Genomic DNA, 20,012 nt, shown 5'->3' on the forward strand with positions numbered 1-20,012 from the left:
GAATTTTAATGAGTTCATTTGAGCCAAACTGATGACATTTGCCAGGAAGCAAAATCTCAACGGATTGAGCAAAATGCTCTGTAGAACGGCAGTTTTACAGCTTATTTTATACATTAGAATAAAAGGAGAAGATGTAAAGAGGGGTTACATGAAATCCATTGGTGGTGGATTATGGAGGCAGGAGAAAGCAAAGCAGGGAAATCTTTGACATTGGATACAATGAAGAGGCAAGTGCTTTTACATGGTGGGGACAGGATAGTTAACAATTAATGTTTACAGCACATGGAGATAGTATTTGGGCAACAAGAGAACAATGAGGGGGCTCTGTGGTCTCACGCTCTGGTGCATGACAGCTGACGGTCTAAGGGTCTGTTATCTTAGATGCACAAAGACAATAGACTGGCTCACTTACGGTGAAGATTGACCTTTGTCAGGTGAAGATTGACCTTTGTCAGGAACGCTACAGGCCACGAGCAGCTTTTAGGGCTTTTAGGTTGGAGAAAACAAAGGAGGGAAGAATCTATAGCAGAGGTCCTCAAACTTTTGTCCCTCAGACCGTCGGAGGGCTGGACTATGGTTTAAAAAAAACTATGAACAAATTCCTATGCACACTGCACCTATCTTATTTTGAAGTAAAAAAACAAAACGGCAAAAACACCCGCATGTGACCCGAGGGCCGTAGTTTGAGGACGCCTGATCTATAGGATTGGATAAACAGTATAAGGAACAGACACATACCTCTTTTACAAGGTGGGTACAGGACAGCTAACCGTCAACAATAGTGTGATAACAATAACAATGGGGGATTTGTGGTCTCTGTTCTGTGCAATGGTTGTGCCCCGAGGAGTCAGGGAGTGGGGGTGAATTACCCCAGCATTCCAAAGGTGTTTTAAGGTAGATGCAAAGACAATAGACAAGCTCGGTTAAGGTAAAGATTGACCTTCATCAGGGAAGATACTGGCATAGGAAATGACTACCTTCCATGACCTGCTTTTAGCTAGAAAGTTTTAATTTTGGACTGTATGGTTACTTTATAGTGGATCGCAGGCCTCCCCTGAGCTTGTCAGGTTTATATGTGGCCCTTTTCATCCACACCTACTTCCAAAGTGTGTAATTGGAACAGACGTGCTCAGCAGCTGGCAGAATTCCTGGGAAAGCAGGGTTCCCCTTGGCTGGGAGGGAGCCAGCAGGACTTTTTATTTTTAATTGAATCAGTCCAGCCATAGAATGGACAGTTCTTTCTCAAGCAGGCTTCCCATCCATGCCAATGGCTCTCCCCTAGCTCCGGTCCCTCTCCAATCCCTGGGCCTGGAGTGGCTGCCCACCCATCCTCCCCAGAACTCCTCTGCACCCCCTGGGGCCTGTGGGGGGTGAATCATGGGGGAGGGGTGGGTGCTGCCCGATGGGAGCCTGTGGAGGGCCAGGGTGCATTACTGTGAGCTGATGTAAGAGGGAGGCCGGGCTGCCTGGGGAGGCGGCAGCATTCAGCACGTCTGTTCCTGGCAGAGCTGGTGTTTCCTGAAAGCTGAGAGCAAGGATTCTCCAAGCCGTGAGAGCTGACCAATCCTCGTGCAGCTGACCCTGAGCGTGTTCTCTTTCCTGAGGTGGGGGTGTCATGGGGGAACATGCTGGAGGCTGAGGCTCCAAGTGCAGGGCCTGCAGGAAGTGGGGAGGGGCAGAGGTTCCCGGAATTATCAACAGTCCCCCTGGGTGGCTGCCGCTCTGCTGAGCACACTTCCAGAATTTTCCCGGACAGTCTTTGTTTCAAAGATTCCGTGTCACTGCGCCCACACGCATACTAGAATTGTTACAAGTCTCAATTTTTGGTTAAGGAGAGATACTGGTGGTGGCTGTAGGGTTTTTCCTCCCTCTGTGTTCACATCCCATCCACTGTGAGACAAAGCAGAAACTCCCAGGCCTGCCGGACCCGCAGGGACAGGACCTCGCTCTGTCCCCTCCGGGGGCCAGGCCGCCCGGGGCCCCTCTGAGCAGCCAGCACCCATGCAGTCTGGCCCTCTGCCATCTCCCTGGGCTCTGGCGAGCTGGGATGAGCACACGGACCCCGCTGCGCTAGGACAGTGTGGGAGGACAGGGGTCCTCTCGGCCCTCCGCCTTCACAAATCCTGCCATTATTCAAGCCCAGTTCCACCCTGCCCTCTGTCCCTGCAGCCACGCTTCTCTCCTCTCTTCCTTTTCCGCTTTACCCAGTACTGTCCTATTTATTTATCTTATAAACACGTATGTAGCCCTTCCAATGTGTTGGACACGGGTGCTCAGGGCTTTCCGAGTATTAACTCATTTAAGTTTCCTAACGGTCTTATCGAGCGGATCCTAATGCTACTTCTAACTTGGAGATGGGGAAACTGGGGCACAGTACCCTGTCTGTTAACCAATTCATTACTCACTGATAGTCACTGTTTTAGAAAAAGCTTGGACCCCCTCGCCTGCCTTCCAGAAAAAGGGGCTGCAGGTAAGAGCCTGCCTAGGATGAGGGGTGGAGACCAGCAGCCTCCCTGGGCCCGGGTGAAGGGCTGATGAGGTCTGTGGCTGAGTTTCATCACCAGGATGATATTTTTATCAAGCAAACTACACGTTAACTCAGCAGATGGCGTAACTTTGGAATGTCCTCATTGGATTTGCCTCGTTTTGGATCTTGTAGATCATCAGGAGAGAGCTTTCTAATCAAGCTGTACTGCTCATTGACAAAGGGGATGACAACAAATATTGAAATTATCTGGGCAATACAGTTTTGTTTATTATCTTACAAATTCATTGAGAGAGAGAGAGAGAGAGGGAGAGAGAGAGAGAGAGAGAGGCATCGATTGGTTGCCTCCTGTACATGCCCTGACTGGGGGCTGAACCCACAACCTAGGTATGTACCCTGACAGGTCTGGTCTCTTTTAGATGCCTTTTCGCATTTTGTGTTTATGGGCTTTGGTATTATCTCACTACACTGAGTCAGTCCCTGGTCTCCTAGCTGCTGGGGGGCCGGAGGCCACTCCCTTTCCAGGTCCTGCCCCCCAGTGCCCAGGGCAGGGCCGGCGTGCGGGGCGCTCGGGGAGTGCTTGCAGACACGCTGTGTGGATCCCCTTCCATGAGGCCAGCTGAGCTCCAGGAGCAGAGACCATGCCCTCCGGTCTCCCCAGCACGTTCCCAGTAGCCAGCACAGTGGCTGGCCCGGGGCAGGTGCCCAGTGCCAGGTGCAGAAGCAATGAGGGGTGGGGGCCATGACCCCCGGTCACCTGCCCCGTCCGGCCTCTGCAGAATGTTTGCCGCCCGGAAGAAGCCGCGCTACTGGCGGTTCTCCATGGACTGCACGGGCACGGAGGCCCACGTCTCCAGCTGCAAGCTGGGCACCCAGGTGACGCGGGACCCCGTGAAGAACGTCACCTGCGAGAATGGGCTGCCGGCGGTGGTGAGCTGCGTGCCTGGCCAGGTCTTCAGCCCCGATGGACCTTCGAGATTCCGGAAGGCCTACAAGCCAGAGGTGAGGATGGGGCAGGAGTCTGGCCACTGGGCGCCTGGGGTGTTAGGGGTGGTGGTGGCGGTTAAGGGAACAGACGGGGATCCCCAGGAGAGAGAGAGGAGAGCCAGCCCCAACTCAGACCCCGTTTCTAGAGGTCAGGGCCGGCCTCACCGACAGCCACCTCCACCTGTGACAGGCAGCTGGGCCCCTGCCCGCAATCATTAGCACCCCTCCCACCACCGCCGCCCCACTCTGAGACCCGAGTCCCCGCTGTGAGACAAATACCAGGCGAGCGGAGGGCCTGGTTACCCACACGGTGCTTCTGCACAGTCCCCAGAGGACAGAATGCTCTAAGGCTTTGGAAACACGCTACATACAACCCTCAGAAGCACGTGACATGAGCTACAAAGGTTTCCAAGCATATTTTGGTTCATTTTGCAACGGAAAGGATTAAAATTTTAAAAAGCTCTCACAAAGATAGGAAATGAAAACCTGCCATTACCATGTGTATGTTTGTGCACCAGCACCTGTGAGTGTGAGTGTGTGTGTGTGTGTGTGTGCATGCATGTGTGTGTGAATGTGTTCAGGAGATGGAAGTGGGGAGGGGCGGTGGTTCTCAGAATTACCAACAGTCCTCCTGGGTAGCTCCTGTGAGCAGACGCACAGCTGCTCATATAAATGAACATCCCATTTCAACTGACTGGTTTCCCGGGACAAGAGAACTATCCCAAACCGGGCAGCGCGGCGCCTCTCTGAGGAAGAGAGAGTGCACTTCTACTTCCCTGGAGAATCAGGGAGACTCCTTGTTCCTGCTCTTCTTTCTTCCTCTGTCCACCAATGGGTCCCTGGGACTTGCATGGCCATGGGGACCGGGGGTGGGAACAGTGGGTGGGAAATAGCACATGCAAGAGGAGAGGGAGGGGTGGAAACGAGCACTGAGCACTTAGTAGGGAATGATCCTTTGCGCCAGATCAAACCTTGGAACTTAGGATTTAGGCGGCTGGACAGGGGTGAGTTCTCAGCCAGCTCTGACCACGGCAGGGGTAGGAGGAGGGGGAAAGGTCATGATGGGGGCAGATGGTGTGTCCAGGCAGTGGGGCCAGAGCAGAAAAAAATGCCCAAACCTGGCAGGTTTTGTTGACCGAGGCAGCTTCATTCCCTCCCCTTTCCCCTCTCCTTGCTCCCCTGTCTCTCCCCTCCGCCCTCTCCAATTACCCCTGCCCACCAACATCAGTGACCTGCTTTGGGAAAGGGGGTAACAACACATCCACCTCGAAAGGGTAACCAGGACAGAAGACAATAAAACATACTGGGGGTCCCTCCCACACCGGGGCCCCGCCCACACTGGGGGTGGTATGTTTGGACAAAAGAAGAGGCCTTCAAGGAAAGGGGTGGAGTGAGTGCTGCAGCCCAGCATCAACCAGAGGGCCCCCCACAGGGGCCTCCAAAGTGTACAAACCTGACCACACAGGTGTGCAGCCCCGTGACACCTGGACAGTGCCAGGCCCCCGCCCCCTGTTGCCCACACCGCCCCCCCGCACCCCCACTTGGGCCCCTGCCATGTGATTTGACGGCCACATCCTTTGAGTGGCCTCAGCCTGAGCCTCTGAGCTTTCCTCATGTGTCCGATCCCAGGTCCTACTGTTTGGAAATTCCTCTTACTGTGCGGTTTAAAGCAGATGAATCAAGTCCATACCAAACCGATTAAAAAAGCAAAAAGCAAGGGAGCCTGACATCACATTTTCCCTTGGTTCCTCGCTTCCCTCCAGGGCCCGCTGACTCGGCCTGGCCACTGCAGGCTGCGGCGAGGTTGCTGGCGCTCGGCCTCCACTGAGCGTGGGTCAGGGATGGCCGGCTCCATGGGAAGGGGGCTGGCATCCAGCCAGACAGCTTGGGAAGGGAGGTGGGAGAAGGGAGGGTCCTAGGCTGCAGGAAGCCGGCTGGAGCCAGCAGTGTTACTTGTTTTGCTAGAATTAGAGCTCCTGAAGCCAGTGGGCATTGTGCACCCACCCCGTCCCGTTTTTCATCTCCCCCGAGCAGTCCCTGAGAGCTGTAGAACTGGGTGCTGTCAGCACCCACCCTGCCGTGGCAGCCGTGAGGCGCAGCTGGTGGGGGAGAGAGATGTGACCACAAAGGGGAACCTCGGCTGGAGGATGGAGACATGGGGTTTCGTCTGATCCCTGGACCCTCAAGGTGGCTGGTGTATATGTGAATGTTTGAAAATCTCCAGCCCTGGCCTGTGTGGCTCAGTGGGTTGGGTGTTGTCCTGTGCACCAAAAGGTTGCTGGTTCGATTCTGGGTCAGGGAACATGCCCAAGTAAGGGGAATGCAGGAGGCAGTCAATTGATGTTCAGCTCTCACATCAATGTCTCTCTCTCTCTCTCTCTCTCTCTCTCTCTCTCTCTCTCTCTCTCTCCTTCTCCCTTACTCTCTTTCTAAAATCAATTTTTGGGAAAAAAATATTAAAAAACACCACTCCAACCAGGCCTGCTTTGCCTGGGCCATCGGCGGGGTGGGGATGGGGTGAAGGGAGCCCGGGCTGAGGATTACAGAGGCCAGAGTAGAACAATGACTGGTCTGATCCAACGCACATGGAACAGCTGCACAGTCACCCCTCACCCTCTGTGTGGAATCAAACGAGAGTCAACAGAGCCCCGAAGCCTTCGGAGTCCCCCACCCCAACACACATGTACAGGTACACACACGCATGCACAGAAGCTGATGCAGACCAGGGTGTGTGGCAGGTGGAGTCAGGTGACCCGGCTCCCTTCTTGTAAGGTGTGGTCCAGTGGGTCGCGACCCCGGTGGACAGTGGCTCTGACTCCTGTGCAATGAAGCAGACCCCAAAGGTGATCAGGCTTCCAGGCTGCTAGTGAGCGTCAGGGGTGTTTAATCTGTAACCGCCCAGCCTGCCTGCACCTTCCGAAGAGTGGGGCCTATTGCACTGGAGTGGGGGGTCAGGACTGAGAGTGGTGGCCAGGCAGGGCCCTGGTTTTACAGGGCTGGTACAGTCAGGTGGAATGACCTCCATCTGGGCTCTGCAGACTTGGGGGTAGGAGCTTCTTTCTGTAGCTCTAACGCTTGAGGTTCTGGGTGAGGGGGTGGAGGGAAGTGCTGGTGGTAAGGTCCTTGAGCCAGGCATGGGCTGGGGGACGAGCTGATGAGGGTCCCGATGGGCTCCCCAGTGGCCCAGGACTAAAGCGCCATAAGAGACTGCCAAGCAGAGCCAACCTTGCAGAGTGGGTGTCCCGGCCACACACACACACACACACACACACACACACACACACGCACACTTAGAACAGTTTTAGCTCCTGGCCCTGGTGCCTAGGCTTGGGTGGGCAGTTGGGAAGGGAGGGGATGGGCAGTGAGCGCCCGCTGAACATGCATCAGCCTCTTCACTCATCAGAATCGTGTGTCTCTTCAGCAGCCCCTGGTGCGGTTGAGAGGTGGCGCCAACATCGGGGAGGGCCGCGTGGAGGTGCTCAAGAACGGCGAATGGGGTACCATCTGTGATGATAAGTGGGACCTGGTGTCTGCCAGCGTGGTCTGCCGAGAGCTGGGCTTTGGGAGTGCCAAAGAGGCCATCACTGGCTCCCGGCTGGGGCAAGGTAAGGAGTGGGGGAACATGTGGAGGCCTCTCTCCACGGGGACCATGGCAGAGAGCCCAGCACGGCTGGCTGCTGGGGCTCCCCATGCTCTCCTTGCGTCTCCTCCTGCCCCAGCGGCTGCTTCTCTTAGAGACTCTCAGGCCTCTCCCTGGGTAGTCAGGGCTGGAAGGGCCTTAGGGAACACTGAGTCCCCATGTTCCGGATTTGGAAGCTGAGGCCCAAAGGGAGATGAGACAACATATTAGCAGTCAATGAGTAACGGGCGTCTCCCAACCCCTAACCCAGGGCTCCCACTGCCCCGCTGAGCACCTGGAAATCTTGGGAGGATCCTCCAGGAGAGGGCCCCGGGGTTCATCAGGCTGTGGACCACCCGGGGCACAAAGGAACCCCCAATGTCCTCTGACTCTTCCACTCCGGCACAGCCCCGCAAAAGTCTCCCTGCCCCCAGACACTGGGAACATGATGCCCCTCTCCGATGTCACGGGATGCTAAGGAGAAGGGGCCTGGTTTTTATTAAGTGTCCTGAACAAATGTTCTATTTGAGCAAAGAACAAAACACAAGGGACTTTCGAGCTGAGAGCCATGTTGTGGACGTGACATGACAACACAACAGAGAGCGTCCCTTCCCGCCCGGCCGTGAAGGCCACTGACCCGTGCGAGCCCTGGGTCTTCAGAAGGAGGCTCTTCACCCAGGCACTGCAGCCCAGTGAGTGCCCAGCCTCTCCTGGGAACTGTGGGCTGAGCAGGGAAAGCAGCCCTCAGTGCAGACCAGCAGGGCGGCTGCAGTGTACCTGGGCTGGAGGGCCCAGGAGGAGGGAGGATGGTCGGGGAGGGGGGAGAACGGGCGAGGAGGGGGGAGAATGGGCGGGGAGGGGGGAGAATGGGCGGGAGGGGGGAGAATAGGCGGGGAGGGGGGAGAATAGGCGGGGAGGGGGGAGAATAGGCGGGGAGGGGGGAGAATAGGCGGGGAGGGGGGAGAATAGGCGGGGAGGGGGAGGATGGGCGGGGAGGGGGGAGGATGGGCGGGGAGGGGGGAGGATGGGCGGGGAGGGGGGAGGATGGGCGGGGAGGGGGAGGATGGGCGGGGAGGGGGAGGATGGGCGGGGAGGGGGAGGATGGGCGGGGAGGGGGAGGATGGGCGGGGAGGGGGAGGATGGTCGGGGAGGGGGGAGAATGGGCGGGGAGGGGGGAGGATGGGCGGGGAGGGGGGAGGATGGGCGGGGAGGGGGGAGGATGGGCGGGGAGGGGGGAGGATGGGCGGGGAGGGGGGAAGAATGGGCGGGGAGGGGGGAGGATGGGCGGGGAGGGGGGAGGATGGGCGGGGAGGGGGGAGGATGGGCGGGGAGGGGGGAGGATGGGCGGGGAGGGGGAAGAATGGGCGGGGAGGGGGAGAATGGGCGGGGAGGGGGGAGAATGGGCGGGGAGGGGGGAAGAATGGGCGGGGAGGGGGGAGGATGGGCGGGGAGGGGGGAGGATGGGCGGGGAGGGGGAAGAATGGGCGGGGAGGGGGGAGGAATGGGCGGGAGGGGGGAGGATGGGCGGGGAGGGGGGAGGATGGTCGGGGAGGGGGAGAATGGGCGGGGAGGGGGAGAATGGGCGGGGAGGGGGGAAGAATGGGCGGGGAGGGGGAGAATGGGCGGGGAGGGGGGAGAATGGGCGGGAGGGGGAAGAATGGGCGGGGAGGGGGGAGGATGGGCGGGGAGGGGGGAGGATGGGCGGGGAGGGGGAAGAATGGGCGGGGAGGGGGGAGGATGGGCGGGGAGGGGGAGGATGGGCGGGGAGGGGGGAGGATGGGCGGGGAGGGGGAGGATGGGCGGGGAGGGGGGAGGATGGGCGGGGAGGGGGGAGGATGGGCGGGGAGGGGGGAGGATGGGCGGGGAGGGGGAGAACGGGCGGGGAGGGGGGAGAACGGTCGGGGAGGGGGGAGGACGGTCGGGGAGGGGGGAGGACGGTCGGGGAGGGGGGAGAATGGTCGGGTGGGGGGAGGATGGTCGGGGAGGGGGAGAATGGGCGGGGAGGGGGGAGGACGGTCGGGGAGGGGGGAGAATGGTCGGGTGGGGGGAGGATGGTCGGGGAGGGGGAGAATGGGCGGGGAGGGGGGAGGATGGGCGGGGAGGGGGAGGATGGGCGGGGAGGAGGTGTGCGGTGTCCTGTCCTGAGGGGAGAGGATGTTTCCAAGCTGTCAGACATAGGGCCATTGCCCCACAGAAAGGAATGCAGTGAGGTCATGGATCCCAGCTCCGAGGAAATAATAGCAAATAATGGTGCAGGGACTGCAGAGAGTCCTGGCTCGGGAGGCAGCATTGCTGGAGGGGAGCTCAGGCTGACTACTCCAAACAATGAGGAATTTGGGGCTCTGGGTCATCCGATAGTTAATGGTAGAGAAAGACTGAAACCCCAGTCGCCTGACTCAGATTTGGGCCTTTCCCTTTGCAACAAGTCCTGCTCACTTTCAGAACACCCTCTGCCGGCACTCTCCAATCTCTGCAAGCTTCCCGGGCGTGCACTGAAATGTGGGGTGTAGGGTGGACTTTAATGTCACTGTGTGCCTGTTAGGCCGTGCAACAGTCCTCCTCCTTCCTGGTTATGGGCTTCCCTTAAATCTCACATATTTAGTGCAGAGCATTTTCCTGGCTGGCTGATGTGATGGTTTGTGCTCTCCCAAGGCCAACAGGGCAGAGTCCGCGCTCGCTTTGAGGAATAAACAGGCACTGGGTAACATAAACATTCCATGTCTCCTGAGTATGTGCTGTTTGACCTAATTACTCCGCTGCCCAGAGCAGCCAAAGGCTCCCAAGGGCCTGCGGGACTCTGGGAGAATGAGATGTCTGACATTTATGATGCATGAAAGAACCATTGGATGATTTACTATCTGTTGCCACACTGGGTGGGGTCAACTCTGCTGGGCAGAAAGGGAAAAGTCCACATTCAGGGTCGGGTCTCAGAGCAGATGGGGTCAGCCCCGCAGTCCTGGCTCTGGCTGGTAGAGCAAGTGACCACACCCAAGTGAGGGCAGTGAAAGGGCGGCCACTGCGAGTCCCAGTCCCAGCCCTGCCCCTGCTTGCACGGTGACTTTGCGTGGCCTTCTGGGCCTCAGAGTTCTTTCTGGATGCATGTCTGAGGTGCTGTCTGACTCCAGCCTCCTGCGATTCTCTGAAACTTGTGCTTCTCGCCAGGATGGACGTCAGGTCAGAGTCGGCCACTGCGCTTTGTGGGTGCGGGACCCCCGGCACTCAGACCTCGTTTCGTTCCAGCTGTCTGTCTGTGCATCCGCCAGCCCCCATGACTGAGTGCTGCGTGCGGGGAGGGCCTCTGTCTTTTATCTCTGTGTCCTTACTGCCGAGTCTGCCCCAGCTTGTAGTGCTCCGGGAACATTAATTTTATCAAGAGTGAATGAATGGATGAATGAATGAGTTCCGGTTGCACATGTAGGGTCAGCTGAGCTAACATAGTAAAGAAGTTTACACATTCAAGACTCGCATTGTTGCCCTAGCCAGTTTGAGCATCGGCCTGCACAGGCTCGATTCTGCACATGCCTGGGTTGCGGGCTCAATCCCCAGTAGGGGGCGTGCAGGAGGCAGCCATTCAATGATCCTCTCTTATCATTGATGTTTCTATCTCTCTCTCTACCTCTTCCTTCCTCTCTGAAATCAATAAAGAAATATATATTTTTTAAAAAGACTTGAATTGTCCAATAGAAATATTATGCAAGCCATTTACCTAATTTAACATTTTCTAGACATAATTTTAAATTTTCTAGTAGCCACGTAAAATAAATAAGTAAACAAACAAACAAACAAATAAGAAGCAGGAGAGCCCTGGCCAGTGTGGCTCGGTGGGTTGGATATCGTCCCATCCATCAAAACGTTGTCAGTTTGATTCCCAGTCAGGGCACATGCCTGGGTTGCAGGCTCAGTCTTCAGTGGGGAGAGTGCTGGAGGCAGCCGATCGATGTTTTGCTCCCACATTGATCTTTCTCTCTTCCTCTCCCTTCCTCTCTCTCTCTCTCAAAAAAAAAAAAAAAGCAATAAAAATATTAACAAAAAGAAGCAGGTGAAATTCATTTTAATAATATATTTTCTTTGCCTAGAACATATGAAATATTTTTGTTTCAACATGAAATCAATGTAAATGTTACTAATGAAATAGTTGACATTTTGTGTACCAACTCCTTGAACTCCAGGGTGTTGTGTACACTTACAGTACATCTCAGCCTGCACTGGCCACAGTCCAAGTGCAACTGCATTAGACAGGGAAGCTCTAGAGCAGCGATTTTCAACCGCTGTACTGCAAGAATTTTTAAAACATGCGATACCTGACTATTTAGTCAGGAGCACTGACCTCTTTTCCCTTAGATTATCAAGTAAAAAAGTGACAACCGCCAACACAACAATAGCCATCCAGTGTGAATGAATCAAAATTTATACTTTTTTTTGTCTGATTGGCAAAAAATATAATACATTTGTTGTGAGTTTATGTGTACCATGAGATGAAAAGGTTGAAAATCACTGCTCTAGAGCTTTAAAACCCTTTTGCTTGCAATGCCCAATCAGAAAGACATGTGACCATGTATGCCATACACATAAAGCTGAAATAAAACTTTGTGAAACAGTGCTAACCATTACAACATGCAAAACACTGCTGTGTCCTCTTCTCTTCTTCTGGACTCTTAAAAGGGTGATTGCAACCTGCATAGTTGTTTGTGGATCCGGAGTCCATACCTGGCTCCCTGTAGTCACCTGGGGCCAGGGCTTGTACCAGAAGGAAAAGCAGGGCCAAGGTGGAGGTGGGGAGCAATTCAGGGTACAGACCAGAGCCCAGGAATAAGCAAAAGCTGGGGATCAGGATGCAGGTCAAACCTAGGTCAACAAGAGAAGCCAGGACCCTTAGACCCCACTGGCTGTGCTGCAGCTGCACACCCAGCCAGTGCCTTCCATTGACACCTGTCCTGCCCAGCCCACCTCAAAACTGGGTGGTGCAGAAAAAAGGGGTGATAAGCACTGGTTTTCCCAGCTCGGAGCTCTGCCTGGTGTCCCATGAATATGCACGCTGCAGGGAAGCGGGCCCTGCTCGCTGGGCCTCGGCCCCCAGTGTCTGAGAAAGCCATGTAAGTTTACATCAGTGAGGCCAGAAGAAGACTAACCAGATGTTAGTTGGAGTCTAAAGCATGCTAAGTTCTTGTGTTAATATTTCCCCTATAGTCTAGCAATCCACAAACACTCGTTGAGTAGTATTTGGGCTGCACGGTGCAAAGGAGAATTTACTTATTCCACAATCATTTATAGTAATTGTTTCTGTTCTCTAGGAGCTCATCTCAAGTGGAGAAAATGATATAACCCCAAAGATAACTTACACTAACAAAGAGGTGATGACATGTAAGAGCTAATACTAAAGCTCTGGCCGGTTTGGCTCAATGGACAGAGTGTCGGCTGGCGGACTGAAGGGTCTCGGGTTCCATTCCAGTCAAGGGCATGTACCTCAGTTGTGGACTTGATCCCCGGCCCTGTTTGGAACACATGCAGGGGCAACCAATTGATGTGTCTCTCTCACATCGATGTTTCTCTCTCTTTCTGTCTCTCCCCTTCCCTTCCACTCTCTCTGAAAATCAATGGAGAAAATATCCTCTGGTGAGGATTAACAAAATAATATAATAATAATAATAATAATAATAATAATGAAAATAATACCTACCATTGGGCCAGTTACTTAATCTTTCATCTCCAGTTTCCTTATTTTATTGGGTTGTTGTGATGATTAAATGATTTAATAGAAGCAATGTGTATAGGACAGAATCCAGCACAGAGTAAGTGTTCAAATATTAGATATCCTCATCACCACCATCATCATCCCTGTCATCCTCATTATCATCACCACCATCATTATTATACCATTACCACCACCATCATTATACCATTACCATCATCAGCACCACCACCATCATTATACCATTACCATCATCATCACCACCATTATCATCACAATCATGATCACCACCATCATCATGATCCTCACAATCATCAAACAGGTTCGGCCTGATCTAACTGGAGTCCCTGGTTGCTGCCCATTTCTACGCCCATCTTAATTCATGAGCTGTGGACTCCGCTTGCTTCAAGAGCCCTGTTTAGGATCTCTATTTTATCACAGCCTTTTCACTCTGAGTCCTTGGATGCTTCCAGCCATAGTGACAGATGTGTTTTTGTAAATTTTGTAAAATTCCAGCGAATTGTAGGCTTCATCACTTATGAATTTCCAAGGAAATGGAACTTGGCTTTTATAACATGGGTTGCTCTTACAAGTTAGTTTTTGGCCTCAGTGAGCCTAGATACTGGTGTCTTCAGACCCCGTGGCATAGCCAAGGGCCCTTCCTTGGGGTTCAAAACATAGGTAGGCCCTGGCCAGGTGGCTCAGTTGGTTGGAGTGTCATCCAATACACCAAAAGGTTTAGGGTTCGATTCCAGGTCAGGGCATCCCATACACCATAGGTTGTGGGTTTGACCCAGGTGTGTATGGGAGGCAACCAACTGATGTTTCTTTCTCCCTTTGATGTTTTCTCTCTCACTCACTTTCTCTCTAAAATCAATAAAACATATCCTCAGTTGAGAATTTTTAAAAAAATCATAGGTAGTCACCTCCATCTTTTATATTACGTCCTTACATAAGTGTCTGCCTTCCCCACAAACTAACTGAGCACTTCATGGCAGGGGTCTGCCTTCTTCCTGTATGAGTCTCCAACACTTAGCACAGAGGCCAACATACAACAAGTTCTCAGGGGAGTCAACATCCATCCAGACACTGTTTGCAGCACTTCTTATCTGCCGGGGCCTGGTTGAGAATACAAAAGGAACACAGAGGCTGGCCGGTGTGGCTCGGTGGTTGAGCATTGACCTATGAACCAGGAGGTTACAGTTCGATTCCTGGTCAGTTGTGGGCTCAATCCCAGTAGGGGGTGTGCAGGAGGTGGCTGATCTATGATTCTCTCCCATCATTGATGTGTCTATCTCTCCCTCTCCTTTCCTCTCTGAAATCAATTTAAAATAAAAACTAATATAAAAAGAAACTAAAGGAACACAGACATGGCGCCTGCTCTTGTGGGCCCTCTGGCCTAGTGGGGAGACAGCCAGACATTGAACAGAGAGCCACATGAATGAACGTGAAGCAGAGTGCTCAGTGGGAGGCTCCCTGAGAAGACCCAGCTTAGATGGGGTCAGAAAGGCTTCCCCAAAGAAATGGCATTGAGGCTGAGCCCTGAGAGATGAGCAGGAGTGAGCTGGTGAGGACTGGGAGGAAGACAGTCCAGGCAGGGGGTCCATGCAGAGGGAAACACTTGGCTCAGGAGACCACATGGCTGAGGGCGAGGAGCTGCCAGAGCCAGAAGGCTAAGTGGAGGTCAGATTCCACAGGGCCTGGTAGGCATCTGGGGGAGGCAGACACTTATACAAAGGCCTAAAATAATGTGGTAAAAGATGGAGGTGACTGCCTATGACTGTGGGTTTTACCAGTAAGGCAGTGAGAAGCTACTGCAGGGATTTAAGACGAGAAGTGACATAATTCCATTTGCATTAGAAAATCTCTTGGGCTACCGTGTGGAAAATACTTTGGAATAAACAAACGGGAGGAAGACTAGAGACTATTGAATTCATCCAAATGGGAGATGGCAGGGTTGTAGCAGAAGTAAAAAAACAAAAGCACTCAGCTTTGGGGGAGTGAACAGAATGTGGTAATGGATTGCTTTTGGTGAAAAAGGAGGCGGTACTAGAGATGAGTTCTGGGTTCTGGTGAGAATAACCAGGTGGGTGGAGGGGCCTTTTCCTGGGATGGGGAAGGGCTGGCGAGGAAACAGACTGGGGACAATCCTACTGTTGGCAATGGAAGCAGAGAACAACAGATGTTGCTCTCAAGAAATTCTCCCTGAAGGGGATGAGAGTGATGGGCCAGAGGAAGGTGCAGGGGTCAGGGGAGGGTCATCGTAAAGATGGGAGGTTTTAACGGGTGTTTGAGTGATGAGGGTCAAGAAGGTGGTGAAGATCAGGAGAGGGAGAAGGTCACAGACAGGACGGGGACCAAGATGGGAGTCGATGCAGCCCAAAGCTGGGAACAGTGGGCTTTGATCCATCGTGATGAGTGGCTGAGTTGAGCTGAATGCTGGTCAGCCTGGGAATTCTTCCTCCCCAGCAATGGGAAGCTTCCCCTTGTTATCTCTGCCTGTATGAGAGCTTCTCGCATGCTCACCATAGGTCATTTGCAGGATTCTTCCATCACCCTCTTCAGCTCCACTCTCCACCCTTACCATACAATCAAGAGGCACATTGGGGTGTGGCCAGCAGGGAGCACTGGCAGCAGACTGGAGATGGGGAGAAGAGAGAGGCCAGGTATTTCTTCTCCCTGCAAGGTCCCTGTGGCCACCCTGTCCCTCAACCAAGGGTAACAGCTCTTTTCAGATGCCTTTCCACACAGCTCTTTGCTCTCCTGGCTTAGATATTGGCATCCTCCCCTCACTCCTGCAGGTCTAGGCTGGTATCTGTGTCCAGTGCTAGTGGCCCCCGAGCACTGGACTGTCCTTTGTTCACTACACTCTGTTCATACCTTTATTGTAAAAATGTATTTTTCTAACTTTCTTCAGATCATCCAATTTGAACATGCCATCTCTTCATAAGGGACCCGACTATGCAGCGAGAGTCACCCTTTTCAGGTTCATAAACGCATAGAAGATGAAAGTTGGGAAGGAAACCTAGATATCTTCTCGTTCATCTCCTTTATTTAAGAGAGAAAACCAATATTCAGGAGGCTGAGCGAGTTGGCCAAGGTCACACAAGTTAGCACAACCCTCATTAGCTCTTATGGGGGAAGAGGATCCCAAGACAAGAAGCAATTCTCTCCAGGAAGGAAAGCCTGGGTCATTGAGCTGACTATGGGAGGCAGTTGGGAGAGTTTTGAGGGTGGGAGAGAAGTGTTCTTATTATCTGAGATTTTCTTGCCAATTTTAGAAACTTTCCTTCAGAAGCTCTCATAGCCCATGTTTATTTTCTTCTCCAGGGATAGGACCCATCCATCTCAACGAGATCGAGTGCACTGGGAATGAGAAGTCCATCATTGACTGCAAGTTCAATGCCGAGTCCCAGGGCTGCAACCACGAGGAAGATGCTGGCGTGAGATGTAATACCCCTGCCATGGGCTTCCAGAAGAAGGTGAAGGGACTGGACACAGATGGGACCTTGTCATGTTTAGGTCATTGAGGCTCCAGAAATTACAGACCCATTGGCCTCACACTGAAGGTTTCTCGCAGGTGGTATGAGGGTACTCTGACAACGATCTCAGGAAGGTCTCAGGCTCTGCTGCATCACTCTTCAGGACATTGCCACCTAGCACTTGTAAACGTGACAAAAAGAAAACATGTGCTTAAGCACCACTGTCCTTAGTGGCAGACATTGAGCATCTGCCAGGTGCCACGTCCTGCACTGGGCCTGGACGTGTGGTGTGATCGCAAGGCAGTCCCTTCTGAGGGACTCCAGGTCTACAGCACCTGTGACACCCTTGGCAGGGGCCCTTTCCAAGGGCCCAGAGGAGCCACATTGACAGCAGATCTGCAAATCACACAGATGTAAGCACAGTACAGAGAGTACGTTGGGAACCAAAGGGAAAGAAAGGGAATCTTAACAGCATTACGTCAGAGACACACCTTCCTGTCCTGAGATAGGGCCTCAAAAACCTACATTGTGTCTCCTAGCGTGGATGTCCTTGCCCACAGGAGTAGCCAACAGATGACTTCCTCTTTGCCAGGAGGTCTCTCCAATGTTACCAAAAGGCCCGGTGAAGCCTATTTGATGTTCTTCGTTACGCCACGAGTGTGGTCGGGTCTGTGCATCATCTGGTGGGTGGCACGTTGGAAGAGCTTTCTGAGTGCATATTTTAAAATGAGCAAACATGGCCCTAGCTGGTTTTGCTCAGTGGATAGAGCGTCTACCTGCAGACTGAAGGGTCCCAGGTTCAGTTCCAGTCAAAGGCACATGCCTGGGTTGCAGGCTCAATCCCCAATGGGGGGCGTGCAGGAGGCAGCCAATCAATGATTCTCTATCATCATTGATGTTTCTATCTCTCCCTCTCCCTTCCGCTCTGAAATCAATAAAAATACGCATTTTTTTAAAAATGAGCAAACATGGACACATGAGGGTGCAGGACGGTTCCTCAGCTGGGCTATTGCTTGGACAGTGATTCTTGACCTTGGCACCAGTATGCCAAAGGTGCTGCTGAACTTGTGCAACTCATTGCCCAACGGGCCAAAAATGGGCACCCAATAGCACTTGGCCAAGCCACACATTTGCTGGTGTGTGAGCAGGAGTGTGGGCCACAGCCCCACAGCTGAGGGAAGGCCAGCATCTGTGATTGCCCAGCAGCATTCTGATAGCCATAACAGAGCTGTAAATGCCGACTGCGCTGAGTCTGGCTTGCTGTGGCACCATTCACTTCAGACAGATCGGAGTTGGGTGGAGTGGGGTTTTCAACCCAAATGAACGATCTGGGCCAAAGGAAGTGAAATTTTCCAGAACTATTTTATGGTGGGAATTGCTGATCCAGTTCCAGGGATGCCAGCAGAGGCACCAAACTCCCAGCACAAACAGCCCTCACCCTTTCAGGGACCCTCCAGGCTCCAGGAGGTGGCCCCTGCTCTCTCAACTACAGAGTGTGGGAGAGTTTTACACCGAGATCTGTTGTTTCTGCCCCCCTGGGAAGGGAATGAGGATACTCACCTCTGAAAGGAATCCCTATGGGCTGCACCAGTTCTCGCCACAGCAGACGGTCAGGCTTCTGCGTGGCCGGCTTAGGGCCCCCAAATGTACTGGCAACAACACTGGGCAGAATGATCGAGACTCCTGAGTTTTATCACTGTTAGTTTGCTGGGACTGGCAGAACAAAATACCACAGACGTGGGTAGTTTAAACAATAAAAATTTATGGCCTCATAGTTCTGGAGGCTGGAAGTCCAAGATCAAGGTGCTGGCAGGGGTGGTTTCTCCTGAGGCCTCTCTCCTGGGCTTTCAGTTCTCACTGTGTCCTCAAGTGGCCTTTCCTCTGTGCTTGTGCATCCCTGGTGTCTCTTCCTCTTCTAGTAAGATCACCAGGCAGGTTGGATTAGGGCCCCACCCATATGACCTCATTTAACCTAATTGCCTCTGGAAAGGCTCTTCAAATACAGTTACATTAGGGATTAGCATATTAATTCAATGTATGAATGGGGCGGGGCACAAGTTAGTTTATAACAGTCACTCACTAGCCAATTCCTTAATCTCTTTGAGGCTTCAGTTTGCCCCTCTAGCAATAAGGAGCTAAGAGAGATGATTCCTAGAAAAATCAGTTGACTTTTTGTGGAATGGCTAACGCAGGCCACAGACTTGGAACTGGTTGTCTATCCAGCCACAGCAGAGCCGGAGGCATCAGGAAGGCCAGTGACGGCCTCCTGAAGGCCAGGCCTCTTGCCTGTCTGAGCCCTTCCATCTGCTCTGAGGGGCGATTTGTTTTCTGATGGGACTCCCAGCTGATAATGATCATTGCTAAGACAGGTGCCTAACATTTCTCGAGCACTTCCTGAGTGCCAGGCCCTGTCTGAGCACTGTCCGTGAACTATCTCATTTCATTCATCTACTCAACAACCCTGGGAGGTCGATGGAACATTGTGGCTGCCCTTGGCTTGTCTGTTTGCTGGATGACCTATTGACCTCACAGGCCTTAAGTCCATAACAGGAATTAAGACCTGTGCCCCAAGGGCCATGCTGAAGCTAAGGATTGGTCAGCTGTTGTGCTGTTGCTAAGGACTGTTGACCAGACAGCTTAACGGGCTGAGGATTCCTGGAGGTGTCATGCCTTATCCCAAAGGCGTGAGTTGTTAGAAGCATGAAGGGTAGCAAGGTACTGTATTTGGATTAAGGTTTGCATTTTTAGAACCCTTCCCCAAATGTCAGATCTCCCTGCTTGAGCTCATATAAGTTGGTCCATGCTTTCATTTTGTAAGACTGATTATTTATTCATTCATTCCCAAAATAGTTGTGGAGTATCTAACATTCCTGAGGTGCTGTCTTTGATATTGATCACACAGGAAAACAGACAAAATTAGCTCTTCCCTTGGATCTTATATTCTAGCAGAGGAGACAGACCTTAAACAAATTGTAAGGTAGCTTAGTATAACTGTCACAAGTGCTAAGGAGAAGTGTAGGTGTTTGGTGCTGGGCTCAGCCTGTCAGTAGCCAGTGTGAGGTTGGACTGGCCCCTATGGTTCTTATTATGATTACAAGATGCCCTTCAGCTGTAACCATCAGAGACTTTTGAAAACACACAGGTTTATTATTTACAAAACGGAAATTACACAGCACACTTGGGGCCACACAGTGAGGTCACAGGTAGAGAGACAGCGCTCAGGGCGGGGGTTCTGATTTTATTGGGGTCAAGGGTGGGGACCGAGGGTTCTGTGGGCTCACTTTTTATTGCTGGATGTAAAAATAAGAGATGGGTTTTAAAGCACAGGTGGAAAAAGCAAGTGGCCCAAATGGCCAGTTATAAAAATCAACCAAGATCTCTGAGACCAAGGAGCCCCCGTGGGCAGAGGGGGGGCCTGCTCTTTACCTAGTCGAATAGCTGCCAATGTGTTTATTTGAGATGGGCTTCTTGGAAAGAGACACCTCAGTAATCAAAGCCTAAGGCAGGCGCTTGCCCTGCACAAAGAGAAAGCCCACGGTCAGGCTTTCACCACAGTGGGAGGGGAATGTCAGTGGGTACGGAGTTGGAAAGAGGAACAAGATCAGCCGGGAAAGGGCCTCTGTATGTAGTAGGTGTCCATGTGAAATGTGTGACTTACCGTGGGACTTGGTCAAGAAAGTCAGAAAGCCACGGAAACTGAAAGAAGGCCCGCGCGCCTGGAGGTCGGGGAAGAAGGATGAGGGAGACGGG

The 20,012-nt window shown here is 52.9% G+C and overlaps 1 protein-coding gene across 2 annotated transcripts in view; it reads left to right on the plus strand.

Moving 5' to 3' along the window:
• The window catches only part of LOXL2 (lysyl oxidase like 2), a 99,874-nt gene that overhangs the window by 62,567 nt on the left and 17,295 nt on the right, over window positions 1-20,012 (plus strand). Inside the window, exons 5-7 of one of the 2 annotated variants that reach the window (XM_079771832.1) lie at window positions 3,265-3,487; window positions 6,894-7,077; window positions 16,111-16,262. In XM_079771832.1, the coding sequence (XP_079627958.1) occupies window positions 3,265-3,487; window positions 6,894-7,077; window positions 16,111-16,262 (559 nt within the window). The remainder of the gene's footprint in view (window positions 1-3,264; window positions 3,488-6,893; window positions 7,078-16,110; window positions 16,263-20,012) is intronic. The other variant, XM_079771833.1, reaches the window with a different exon arrangement.

The sequence above is a fragment of the Cnephaeus nilssonii genome (genome assembly GCF_951640355.1).
Source record: "Cnephaeus nilssonii genome assembly, chromosome: 5".
In the NCBI taxonomy this organism is placed as follows: Eukaryota; Metazoa; Chordata; class Mammalia; order Chiroptera; family Vespertilionidae; genus Cnephaeus; species Cnephaeus nilssonii.